Raw genomic sequence first — 12,825 nt, 5'->3', positions numbered from 1 at the left:
CTTTATTTGTATAGCAATTTTCATCCAACAAATGTATCCCAAAGTGCTTTACATCAACATTTAATCAAACAGCAACAACATGACTCCCTCCCCCACCCCTATCCCACAATCCAAAAACTAAGGTAAAAATAACTAGATAATAACAGCTACTGAGGAAACACTATCATTCATTCTAAATGAGGAAACACAGGAGGTTCAAAATGTAATAAAACTAGATGAAATCAGATTCAGTTAAAAGCTCTACTAAAAAGGTAGGTCTTGAGTTTGCTTTTGCAAACTTTTGCAATTTTGTAGAAGCTGTAACTGCGAAAATATTCTTTTTGGGAAGACCAGAAAGAAGAGCACTACAGTAATCAATTCTACAAGTGATACAAGCATGAATAAGTGTCTCTGCATTGGCTTGAGAGAGAAACTGTCGGACTCTGGCAATGTTCTTCAGGTGATAAAATGCCTTTTTTGTAACATCCCTGATATGAGGTAGGAAGCTGAGGTCTTTGTCAAATATGACACCGAGGTTTTTGACCTGCTCACAGGGATTAAAAGACAGTTCTTTGAGTTTGTCATTCAGTTTCTCTCTCTGGACTCTTGTATTCATCAAAAGATTCTTATGTGTGTGTTTAAACCTCATGGCTCACTTGGGACTTGTTTTTGTCTGTCATGTTTAATTTCAGGCTATTCTTCCATTGTTCATCTATAGCCATGGCTAATGTTAATATCTATCTGAAGCATGTCATTTGATAGAGATTTTTTTATAGGGGGGGGGATTTGAACCTCATCATATATCATATAACTTTTGCTTTAACAGCATCCCACCAGACAAAGCCATCTCTTTTTTAAAACATGGAACAAATGCATGCTGTTTTCAAAGTTACCACCAGGGGGCATTGTTGAGGCTAGTGAAGACAAACACCAAATGTATGCAACTCAATGGCCTCTTTGTTTTCATATGAACACCAATGAGAGTTATTAGTGGGTTAGATGAAAGTGATAGAACTAATATATTACACCTCATAGATGCAGCAGCATTTCTTTGCATGAGTTTCAATACCGCAGTGAAGTGTTAATGCATGTTTAAGCACAATTTTGCAGATGAGTGAGCGCACATTATTGTAGGTGCATTTGTATCTCTTCTGTGTGAGTGAGTTTGTGTCCTGTTTGATCGACATTGATGAAAGGTGAACTTTACTTTAATCAAGTTCAGGCTACGTTATTTATTCTTATACGTGCATTTGAAACACACACACAATCACACTTTGATGCAGCTGCAGAGACAACCAAACAAACCCTGGATTTATTTTGACACCATTCATATGCGTTAGGAGCTACAACAGTATGTTAATATAACACACAGATCAAAAGTTTCCACTTTCGAACACTTTGATAACTTCTGTACCTATGTAGCCACACTTAATGTATAGAGTTCCACACACGACCTCAACTGCACTGCTTCTAGAGGATGAAAAACATCCCACCGTGTCGGTGACTATCGATAACCTCAAGCAGACCGCTGGCCATGTGGAGACGTTGTATTTAAATGTCTGTCCTTTAAACTGTCAATGGTCATTTGTGTTCCCGTCAGGGTGACTCCAGTGAACTGGGAATCAGGGTTCAATTCCAGAGAGGGAGTTTAAGTAAAGGCTGCCTAATCTAAATATCCCACTCTCAACAAGGGGAGGTAGTGACAAAAAAAACAACAATACAGGATCCGATTAAAGCCATGTGACTGGAACGAGTACACTTAAAATGGTTAAGTCTATAAAATGCATGTTATGTACTCGTTTCTGAAGTTTCCAAAATCATTTGATAGTTGGTATTCATGGGCAGGACTGAAGCTGGTGAGAGGATCTGATCCAGTTAATGTGGAAGATAATATGAATGTGCTAAGAGTTTGAAGGGAACCTTTTGTTGCCGAAGCTTCAGGGTTAAAGCCCTGCAGAGTCTCGCCCTGACATACGTTACAGAAGTGCTACATCACACAGCACAGCGAGCCCCCTCAGATCCTCAGATCGAGGTCTGTTAACCGTCCCACGCCCACCTCCAACACTATGGATACAGGTCCATCTCTGTAACTTCACCGAGACTCAGGAATAGTCTCAGAGAATGTAAAAACAGCAGTAGGATCTCTCGGCTCCTTTCAAAGCTGCTTTAAGACACAACTTTACTCTCTGGCCTACGCCTGTGATGACTGCTGACCCGGTTTGTATTCCATATTGATTTGAATGAGAGTTTGCACTCCGAGTGTAACATACATCTCTGCACATATCTGTGTTGTCTCGTCTGTGTCTCTTTGTTCAGTAGTTTATTGTGAAGCACTGATCCACACATTTGTTTAGTTTTAAAGTGAATTTGTTCTTAACAGGAAATCAAATATGAGAATTCAGCCTACAAGAAAAAAAAAGGATTAATCTAAAATGTGCAGACAGAAGCTACAAGTGATCACAGCTCTCCCTGCTCTTCACATACAGATTCAAAATAAAACCAATAGCAAGCAAATATGTTAAATATCATCGTCATTCTTATCCTGGCATGCTTGTTTGAAATCGTAAATTTGTTGGTAAAAGTTTAAAGATACCGCTGAACAGTCTTTATTAAAAGGAGCTGCATGTTGAAGGAAAGAAAAGTTGTCTTTGAATCCATAAAAAAAGGGGAAAGTTTGAGGTTGCCAGTATGATTTTCCACCTCTGAAGAGCAGTTTCGTCTCCATTTCACTGCGTTACAGTTTAAATGCTCTAAAGCGCTAACTTAAAGACAAGAGCCACTCACCTCGTCAGCCTTGTTGCTGAGACGGATGAACTTGCCATCCAGGTCGACATGGTCCACCGTGATGCGGCCAGAGGCTGACGCCTGCTGACTGATGCGAGCTTTGGTCACGGTTCCCCCCACCATGCTGGAGGTCTCGCTGTCGTTGTCGTTGAGGCGGCGCTTCTTGGTGCTGGCGGCGCCGGAGGAGTTGCGGCTGCTGGAGGCTGCGATGGCAGAGTTGAGCAGGCGGCTGGTGTGGCTGTGGCTGGAGCCGGAGGTCCGTGTCACTGTGACCTTGGTGGGAGGAGGGCTGGGTGACAAACGCAGTCTGAGGAGAGCGAGAGAGAGAGAGAGAGAGAGATTTATATGATAGGTTTAGAGCAAGGCAGGCAGAGATCTGTCACACATTGATGATGAACAATGTGTCCTTAATGTTCTTTCACTCTGCTTATGTAACCAACTATACTTGGACTAGAACTGTAGTCTGTGCCAGGTTCTCAGTCGGTTTCTGTACATGTTTACTGAGTCTGTCTGTTCCTTTTATTTTCCTTTTGTATACTGGAATTTCACATTTACAGTCATGGAGATTTGAAGCAGTATGCAGCTTCTCTGTTTTTTGAAAATCAGCCACGGATCAGCTGAAATGGGCAAACTGGGTAGAGAGAGTATTGTTTGGCATCCTCCCTTCCTTTAACAACCTTCAAAAAAAATCTTTCTGAAGGTGGCTGTGTATTTCCTACAACCTCACCTCTCCTCCTCTCCCTCCAGCAGCTTCCTGTAAGCATTGATCTCCATGTCCAGAGCCAGTTTGACGTCCAGCAGATCCTGGTACTCCTCCAACTGGACTTGCATCCGAGCTCTGATCTCGGCCATCTCCCGATCTTTGTCATCCAGCCGCCGCCGCATCATGTCCCGCTCCCTCGACAGAGCTTCCTCCAGATCCCGCACCTTGGATTCACTTGCTGATAGCTGAATGAAAGAGAACACCCACATGCACAGAAGTTAGTTGATTAGGAGTCGTCAGTCAAGCAGGCTGCACACTGTTGAGCTTCACCTCATCAGGCACGTCGACTCAATGCTGCTTAGAGGTGTAAGATAAACGATGTTCCGCAGCATTCATGCAAATATCAGTCAATAAATCAAGCAGACAGATTAACAAGCAGCAACAGATAGTGTGACTGTACGAGTGTGTCAACCTGTTTCTGGAGTGTGCTGAGCTGGCCTGACATGCCCTCGATTCGGACCCGGGTCTGCTGCAGCTCTTCATGAGCGGCTCCCATCAGGTTGCTGTTCCTGTCAGCTGAATGACGGGCGTTCTCCAACTGACGGACACAGAGAGCAGCGGTTTAACGCACTGAACCAGCTCATTGAAACTGTGCTCTTTGAAGCACACATGAGCTACTATTATATTTTCACAATCAAAAACGCTTAAGAAGACAGATGTGTGTGGTTGACTATAATAATAATGGAGAGCTGTTTCCCCTGCAGCATCCCCACGTACCTTAGAGGTGTAGGTCTTCTCGATCTCCTCCTTGTAGATACGGACTTGCTCCTCATGTTGGACTCTCAGATCAGCCAGGGCCTCAGCCAGCTTGCTGTCAAAGTCCAGCGATCGCCCCCCGACGAACTCCTCAGTGCGTGTCTTTTGCCGGCTTTGGAACTCCCGTTGCTCCTGCAGACACAAACAGAAAGATCGGCAATGACTTTGAGTCTCATTAGTGTTCACTTTCATTTTCTTGGATATGCCTGTGTCCAGTCTAATGTTGACTTGTGTTGTTAAGAAGCTCATTTGACTTTCTAAAATCAATGTATTAGTTTATTAAGCAACAAAGAGCCCTGGAGCCTGAGGTGAAGTTTGGTTTAATTTCTTTCAGGCACTATAAACAGTTTCACCTGTAGAGAAGCAGCTTCAGTCAATAAACTAAATTGCATTGATCAGTCTGTTGCTGTGCAGTAATTACTTGTTTAGAAGAACAGAGCTGGGGCAGACAAAGCAGACTCTGATGACCTTAAAGCAACTCCAGATTATTATGTTGAAGTTTGGACAACGCTCGTTTGTAGTCAGTTTTGGTCAGGCTTCAATATTGTGGAGAATGCGTGAAAATGTAAAACGTTTGCAATCCATAAATATTGACTTGCGTTGTATTTTATCATTTATGTTAAAAAATAAACTTGAAATAAAAGGAGGAAAAAAAAAAAAAAAAAAGGTGCATCTGAGGGTCAGATCTGCATCAGGAATGCAAAACAAACAAGCAGGTTGTTGGAAGTGAATCAATATCCTGTGGAAAAGATGAAAAGTAGGACGGATGACTTAGATAGCTAAATAAAAAAAAAACAAGAGGGGTTGAGGTGAAGAGTGAGAACCTCAGCATGGATGTTCTTCTGGAACTCCAGTTCCTCCTTCAAAGTCTGCAGGCGGTTCTCTGCGTCCACTCTTCTCAGCATCTCGTCCTGCAACTGCCTCTTGGCATCGGCTAAGTTTCCGTCCAACTGGGAAGGAGAAGAGAGAGGAGGAGAGAGAAGACGAGGAAGGAAATGTTCTTTATATGAAGGCATGTAAGAGAAACAAAAATAAATCAAACACAGCTCAAGATGAGATCAGCAGCATCGTTTGAGCTATTAACTATGACTACGAATCATTAACCTGTAGTTCTCAAAGGAGGCCAGTAGGTGGAGCAAGGCCATTACTATATCAGACTCAGTCCTGAGGTAAAATTCATTGATAAAACAAAGAGCAGACAATGCAACCTGGTCTGCCTCCACACCTTGTCTCCATTCATAATCAACTGCCTGGAGGGTTTATGTATGATCACTGAAGTGTCCACACTGGAACCAAGGAGTCATAACTTTCTTCCCAAAACAATCAATGCAAGTCTTATAATCAGATGTAAACAGTGACAGAACTATGACCTTTCTAATTACGGTGGTGTGCTATAAGGAAGACAACTTGTATTGTGTCATTGCAAGTACCTTCACTAATATCAATCAGCATGAATTCAGATTTTTTTTTCCACAGTTTTTGTTCGCCCTGAGCCATGAAACGGACCCCTCCTGCATAAAACAACCACCTCAGATCCGTTTAAAAAAATAAAATGCTTGTTACCTTGGCCAGGTGGGCCTTGAGGTCCTTGAGCTCGGCCTCCAGGGATCTCTTCTCCCCCAAGGCGGTGGTGAGCGCAGCATCTTTGGAGTTGAGCAGGGCCTCTAGGTCTCTCAGCCGGGCGAGAGCGGCGACCAGGTCAGCCTCCTTTTTACTGTTCCTGTAAAAACAAAAACACAGGAGATGTGGATGTTAGTTTGATCTCTTTTTTTTTTTTTTGTACATTTCATGATCACCCACTGTTTACGTCTCCTATTTCTGCCCCGTCTTGCAGCTTGTTTCAGGTTTTTCATGACTGACGTACTACAGCTTAAGTCCTGCTTTTAGTTGTTGATCTATATCATGTTGCTTCATGAAGTAACAAAGTGCTGATGCAAAATGTAAAAAAGAAAACATCAAACCAATGTAAGATGAAATTAAGATCCTTTTTTACAGAAATACATTTCTTTGCCTTTTTCTAAAACACTTTGACTTGATGCTACACAGATATGAGAGGAACATTCTGTCGTCTACTCTTCAACATTATGTGTTAATCTAAGATGTATTTTTTTTAGTTTCCATCAGGTCTCTCTGAAAGCTGCTCCTTCTTTTCTGCTTCAGCTGAAACTTGATAACCTGATGACGGTGCTGCAGGGACAGAGGTGCTGGACGACACAGACACTGCCATTGTACAGTAAGAGAGTCGCAGTTGTTCACTACTGTTGTGAACATCAGCGTGCTGTTATCAGCCTTCGTTGCTGAATAAGAGTTCATGAAACTCCATCTCAGGGGAAGCTGTGTTGAATTAAGAGAATTCACGTTTGTTGCACATGTGCTTGTGCGCCCCGCCTCTTCTCTAAAATCACTACAGGAACCAATTTAATGTTCTGTTTCGGAAAGAAACACTTGGACGCAGCCATGGAAAAAAAAAAAAACTTCATTCCCAGCAGTAGAAGAGAGCGGAGCAAATAGAGAGAGAGAGAGATTGTTAGCAGTATAGGTGGTTCATGAACAGCAAGGGAGGAAATGGGCTCACTGTTATTCTATTAAGCCCTGTGGGCTTGTCTTCATTGTCACTAATAACGGCCATCTGCCAGAGGAGATAGCTTCCAGGCTTCTTACACAGACCTCAGAGTCGACCAGTTAGACTACTAGCCCAGTGTAAGGACAGGAAAGCAAAGTGAGTGGAAGTCTGTTTAACTGTGGTACCAACACATTGCAGGACAAAGTTACTCCACTACAGGATAATGATTAAAAAAATATATGACTCCATTCATAAGCCTCAAAAGAAATTACAATCTAGTTTATTGGTTTATGATACTGCCATCAATCCCTATTACTACATTCAATGAACTCCAACAAGGCTTGGAAATGCAATTCTGCTTTAAAAGAGTTTAGACAAAAAAAACTGAAGAGAAACAGAACCACTCTGTGTGAGAGAGCGTGGAAACAGAGCAAAAATGGATGGAGTCTTTCATGTTCAGAAAAAAACAGTCAAAAATTAAAAGCAGAGAAAACATGTCTGTGATGCTTTACAGATGTAAGTTCAAGCTTAGAGGGCCTGAATTGGTAATTAAAACAAAAAAATAAAAAAAGAAGGCAGACTTCTCATTGTTCAGTTTCAACAAGAAGAGACACAGTCCAGTGTTTGAGTGGATCCAAATCAAATAAGCATCATGGCATAAAAAGAGGCGAGTACGAGAAGGTCTGGGGAGGAGGCGGGGACATCCTGCCTCTTTAAAGGACTTAAAGTTGACATATAATTGAACTGATCCTCTGTTTAAAACTCACAGGCTGAATGCCAAAAGAAAAAGCAGGCAAAGATTCATCTCATGAGGTAAACGTATGTAGGTGTAGTCCCAGGATGAGTCTGCAGAAGGCGCTTAACAGCTTGTCCTGAAAATCACAAGACAGTTCTCCGATATGAAACCATGAATTCCTCGAGAGCTTCCTTTTAAAGCCTCGACGTAAGCCGTTAAAAGTGCTCTCTTCTCCCAGCGCTGGAGAGCAGCCCTCCCCTGGCAGCCCTGCAGCGTTCTGAAGGCTTCCAGAGAGCTGGCCAATCAGAAGAAAGTGGGCACGTGGGGAGTGTGAGGGGGAGGGGTGCCAGAAAATTGGGTTTTTACTGAGACCAGTATGAGATAAATAAGGAGTTCTTTGAGGGTAATCATGCAAAGCTGAAAATGAGGATAATATGGCATCTTTAAAAACTCAGAGTCTGTTAAGTAGTTCTACACACACTTGCTCAATGTCATGTTACCCTCATTGTATGACACTGCACTTATTTTGCTAGTTGCACCTGATAAACCAGCCCCTAAATCTATAGTAGTTTAACAACAACCTTTTCTGGAGTCTGAATGAACAATGTTCAAACTTTCAAAGTTTTTGGGCAGCAGAGCACCGACTCGTATTTAAAAACTTAACTAGTTTATGAAAACAAGCTTCTACTATTTCAAACCCAGTTGTGAAAGCGTTGCTCAAAGGCAAGTATGTTCAATGTTTTATGTATTATAACCTCAGTCGCTTCTCTAACACACAAAGTCTCACATTCAATTCTGTCCTCTTGAAGGGAGTGATGTTCATTTTTTGTGGCGAGCTTTTCCTCGAAGAATTGGGTCAATTCTGTAACAGAAATGTTTTTAGTACTTTGACTCCTAAAAGAGACACAAGAATGTAACTTTTTACAATCCAGGTGTGCAGGTACTTGGGATTATGGTGTCAGAAATCACACACACTCACCACGTTAACGGCTCCAAACATTCCCTGAATTCTTGCAGCTACAGTAACACGGTCGCCCCTTACAAACATGTCGGCCATCCAAAGTGTCAAAACAGCGACATGAGCGGCAGATTACAGAGGTGAAATGATTCATGTCTTCTACTGTAAGAAGTTTAAAGACTGTTCCTTTGTGTTGTAACAGGATAATGAATTTCACCTCCTCTGGTCGGGTCATGTTCCCTCCGGCTTGTGTAACTCTGGAGGTGTGATGAAAACTCATTTTCCAGACTGTATTTAAATCCACCACGACGCTGCTAATTAACATATTATGGAGACCAACAATAAACTCTAAAATAAAAAAAACAGGTCTTCTTAATGAGACTGAAACAAAGAGGGGCAAGTTTGCTTTACATTTCACTGGGTTGTAAAAAAAGTAAATGCATCGGTGAGGTGAGCACACACATTTTTAAATACTGTTTACAACTTGGGGTCAAACAGTGTGTGTACATAAAGTTCTACCCTCTTTCCGTATAAGGCCATCGAAGACCTCGCTCACAAGCTTTAAAGTATCACACACTACCACTGTTGATCCAGCGATGTTTAAGCAATCAGACGTGTCTGATCCTGGATAGATGTTTGGGGTACTTTGGCCACTTTAAAAACAGTTATTGCATGTTTTATGTGAAGTAAAGAACTTGTACCTACTGGTCACTTTCAAATGTAATAACATAATAGTCAATCATGTTTTGTTTTAGTATTTGGAGCAGGATATACATTGTTCCACAGTGTTAAAAGCATTTCTTTATGTAGTGTTGTCAGGTGCGTTTCTTTGTTGTCCTCTGCTGAGTGGAGTCTTTTATGTTTTATGACTACAGATGGAAATTAGCCACTCGCTAAATCTGCTGCTACCATCTTTTCATTTTTCTTTGTATAAATGATCGACGTCACTGCACACTGTCCCCTGATGAATACAATAAATGAAATAGAGCTTATTTGACTTGGATTACTTTCTTCTTCACTGTAACAGTTTAACGGTCTGATTCTTGCAGGCACATGAATGCTCGCGCGCGTGTGGCGACCGTAATGTTCATTAGCGCTAATGGGCCCAGCAGATCGACTCCTGCAGGGAATTAATGGACACAAGTGGGGTTTTCTGTTTGACTATTTGTGTTCACTTCATACACAAATATGACGGCAAGACAAAGAGGGCTCCATGCTTCAGAGTGGCATGCTGTGTCACAGTTTGAAGAATTCTTTTGTTTGAAACTTCTTGTACGATCACGCCTTCAGTAGAAGAAGCCTCCGTGAGAAACGCTGTCAGAGAGAAAAACATGTCTGCTTGAGAGAATGGAGAGGGTGAAGCTATGCTCGCTGCTCTTTGAGGTCCAATTAAGACACTGTGGTGTCAAGTCTAACTTCAGCCTGATAGACTTTGAACAATGACTGATAAGACTTTTAGCAAGTTAGGTTCAAATGTTCAGCATCATACTTTAGCACGTTAGCGTGCCAACATTTACTCATTTATGGAATCAAAGTCTAGCCGAGGCTCCTGAGAATATCACATGTCGAATGTGCAATATTGAAAACATACTCAGCAATACTCTTGTAACATCCCACTGGTTATACAGCGCTTTGTATATATCGCTTATTTTCTTATTTACTCGCTGCGCTTTTGCACACAGCTTCATTCTTTAATAGTCTGCGCTTTATCTCCATCTTTTCTCCCATTCTACATTAACTTTATCTCTTACATACATTCCTTAGTTTATTCATATTCTATTTATTTACTTTATTTCTACTGCTCTACCGTGTGTTAGAGCAACTGTAACAATCAAAGTTAACCCAGGGTGATGAAGTATTTCTGACTCTGAAGTTTTGACGACTGACTAACGAATAACTCTGCAGGAGTAACAAAGAAAGACGATGATCCAGGAGTTCAACTTAAGATATTACTGACACACAGACGAGATCATCCTTGGACAATTCAATTAGTCTATAAAAGCCATTGAACATCATCATATCAACATCTTAAAACATGTGTCCATCTCGTAGATTTTGAGATCAAACTTTGACCTGCTGCTGGTGATAGAGGGATCACCAAAGTCAAAAGGATTCTTCCTCTGTGGAAAACGAACACTTGAAAAATATATCAAAGCATTCAATCAAACAGCTGTTGAGTTTTTTTCCAGCTTTTAACAGAGTAGTGGACGGACATACATTTTCACCTCTACAGTCACACTGCAAACATGGAGAAGAACAAGGTCATTCATTATATTGTACCTCCCCATTTTTTATGAACTTGCTTTGCAGTGTTACTTTGTGCTTTAGAGCATGTTATTTCCTTTACATACAGTCCATGATTGACAGCTCTGTGCTCTTCTTAAACATGTTATCTCTGCTTCTGGCATCTCCAGGATGCTGTTCCTGGATGTCTGCTTCAAAACAGCGTGAGGCGTCTAAAGACAACGAGGGGACATTTAAAAAAAAAAAGAAAAGAAACCTGTCAGTGTGTGCATGAGTGTGTGTGTATTTCTCTTAAGTAGATGTGTACATGTGGGTGAATTTGTGCATGTTTGAGTGTGTGGGAGTGTTGGACGCAAAAACCCTGTGTGTGTGTGTGTGTGTGTGTGTGTGTGTGTGTGTGCGCCGTTTATGTTGAGAGCCTCTTTGCCCTGGATGTGTTTATGTATGTGTGTGTGTGTGTGTGTGTGTATGACATCATTGCAAGCAAAATGTGTTATAAAACGTATATGTGGCCATACTTACAGCCCAGTTACCATGTATGTCTCTGCACACGTGTGTCCTTACATGCTATTTACATAATCCAGTGCAGTGTGTGTGTGTGTGTGTGTGTGTGTGTGTGTGTGTGTGTGTGAGGTCTAAACTACCTGTTTATATAATCCAGTATGAAATATGTAATTAAAGAGCCCCAGCATAAATATGCTCAGACTTTCTGTTTACGGTGTGTTCCGTCAAAGCTGTGACGCCTCCAGCCTGCCTGAACACGTGTGGAGCCACAGTGCGGGTAATTTTTTTTGAAAAAAAATCACACTTTTAATATTTACGAAACAATACACAGTAAGCATGAGGCTAACAAATGTGGTGCTGAGGATGGCCGAGAGCCAACAGAGGAGCAAACAACTGCAGATTCCATTTGGGAAATTAGGTAAATAAAGTGGACAAACAGCAGCCTGTTTCATCAAGATAAGGAAGATCTGCTGCGGGTAAAACAAGGCGGCCGAGTTGATGCTCAGCTTGTGAATAGTGGAGGACCTCTGTGGCACCTCGACCGCGCGGCCCACTCAATTCCCCGTTACAGGAGGAATTAAAAACAGGAAAAAGAAGAGTCATTTCGGAAAGCTTTATTTTGTGTAGACCTCGTCTTATTTTGTCATGCCTTCATTTATCCCACGCACAAAAGTCTGCACCCTTGAACAAAGAGTATAACTGAAAAATAATAAAGGTTTACACATCACTCCAGCCTCTTCAGCGGCAATTTTAGAGCTTTAAAGGCATTTCGTTACAAAAGAGTAAGTGACATATTTTGAGGCGCAGAGACAAAATGGGAGCTATTGGATGGAGACATTGTGAGATGGGGGGGGGGGAGAGAGGAGGAGATGAGAGGAGAGGCTGGTGGGGGAGTGTGAATTTGAAATACGAAAAAAGAAAGACAAAAAAAAAAAGAGAGAGAGGGGGAATAATAGAGACAAGAAATCTGAGGAGGAGGAGGAGGAATGTGTTGGCTCAGCTCCCAGCCTCAAGGATGACTCACAGCTATCTTTGTCCACCCCAGTAACGAGAAACGAACCCCGCCTCGTAGAGTGAAAGAGAGAAAAAAGCACAGCCCCCCCCCACCCGCCTCCCTCCTCTCCTGTTTTGCTATGCCGTTACCGTGACAACCAAGGCCTTGTCGTCAGGCCTGCTAGTATGCCATTACTACCACGCTGGGGATGCAATGAAATAATAAAAGAAAGTGCACACTTTTCAGAAGGGTTTTTTCAAAATATCTCAACACTGAGAGGGTGTTGTCTTTCGTAAACACACAAACCTGTAATTTCTGCAAGATATGGGAACTAAATTACCGCAGCTACACAGCCAAGAAAGGGCTCAACGAGACACTGATGGACGGTGTAGTTAATCCACAGTGAGAACTTAACCAAAACCGTCATTTAAACAATTCTTTTTGTGAGCCGAGTATTTTTCATGCCGCTTTTAAATTCTCTCCAAATTTAAAACACTTGAGATCGTACAGCTTCATTCTCTGACCTTTGCCCTGACAGAGCAGC

The 12,825-nt window shown here is 41.9% G+C and overlaps 1 protein-coding gene across 1 annotated transcript in view; it reads right to left on the bottom strand.

Annotated features, from left to right (window-relative positions):
- The window catches only part of LOC109992029 (lamin-A), a 32,617-nt gene that overhangs the window by 4,057 nt on the left and 15,735 nt on the right, over positions 1–12,825 (bottom strand). Inside the window, 6 exon segments of the mRNA XM_020644500.3 lie at positions 2,764–3,070; positions 3,491–3,711; positions 3,939–4,064; positions 4,244–4,414; positions 5,107–5,232; positions 5,846–6,002. Coding sequence (XP_020500156.2) covers positions 2,764–3,070; positions 3,491–3,711; positions 3,939–4,064; positions 4,244–4,414; positions 5,107–5,232; positions 5,846–6,002 — 1,108 coding nt within the window.

This window comes from Labrus bergylta, chromosome 8 (genome assembly GCF_963930695.1).
Source record: "Labrus bergylta chromosome 8, fLabBer1.1, whole genome shotgun sequence".
Classification (NCBI taxonomy): Eukaryota; Metazoa; Chordata; class Actinopteri; order Labriformes; family Labridae; genus Labrus; species Labrus bergylta.
Note: the sequence above shows the minus strand (reverse complement) of the source record. Positions and strands in the feature narration are given on the sequence as shown.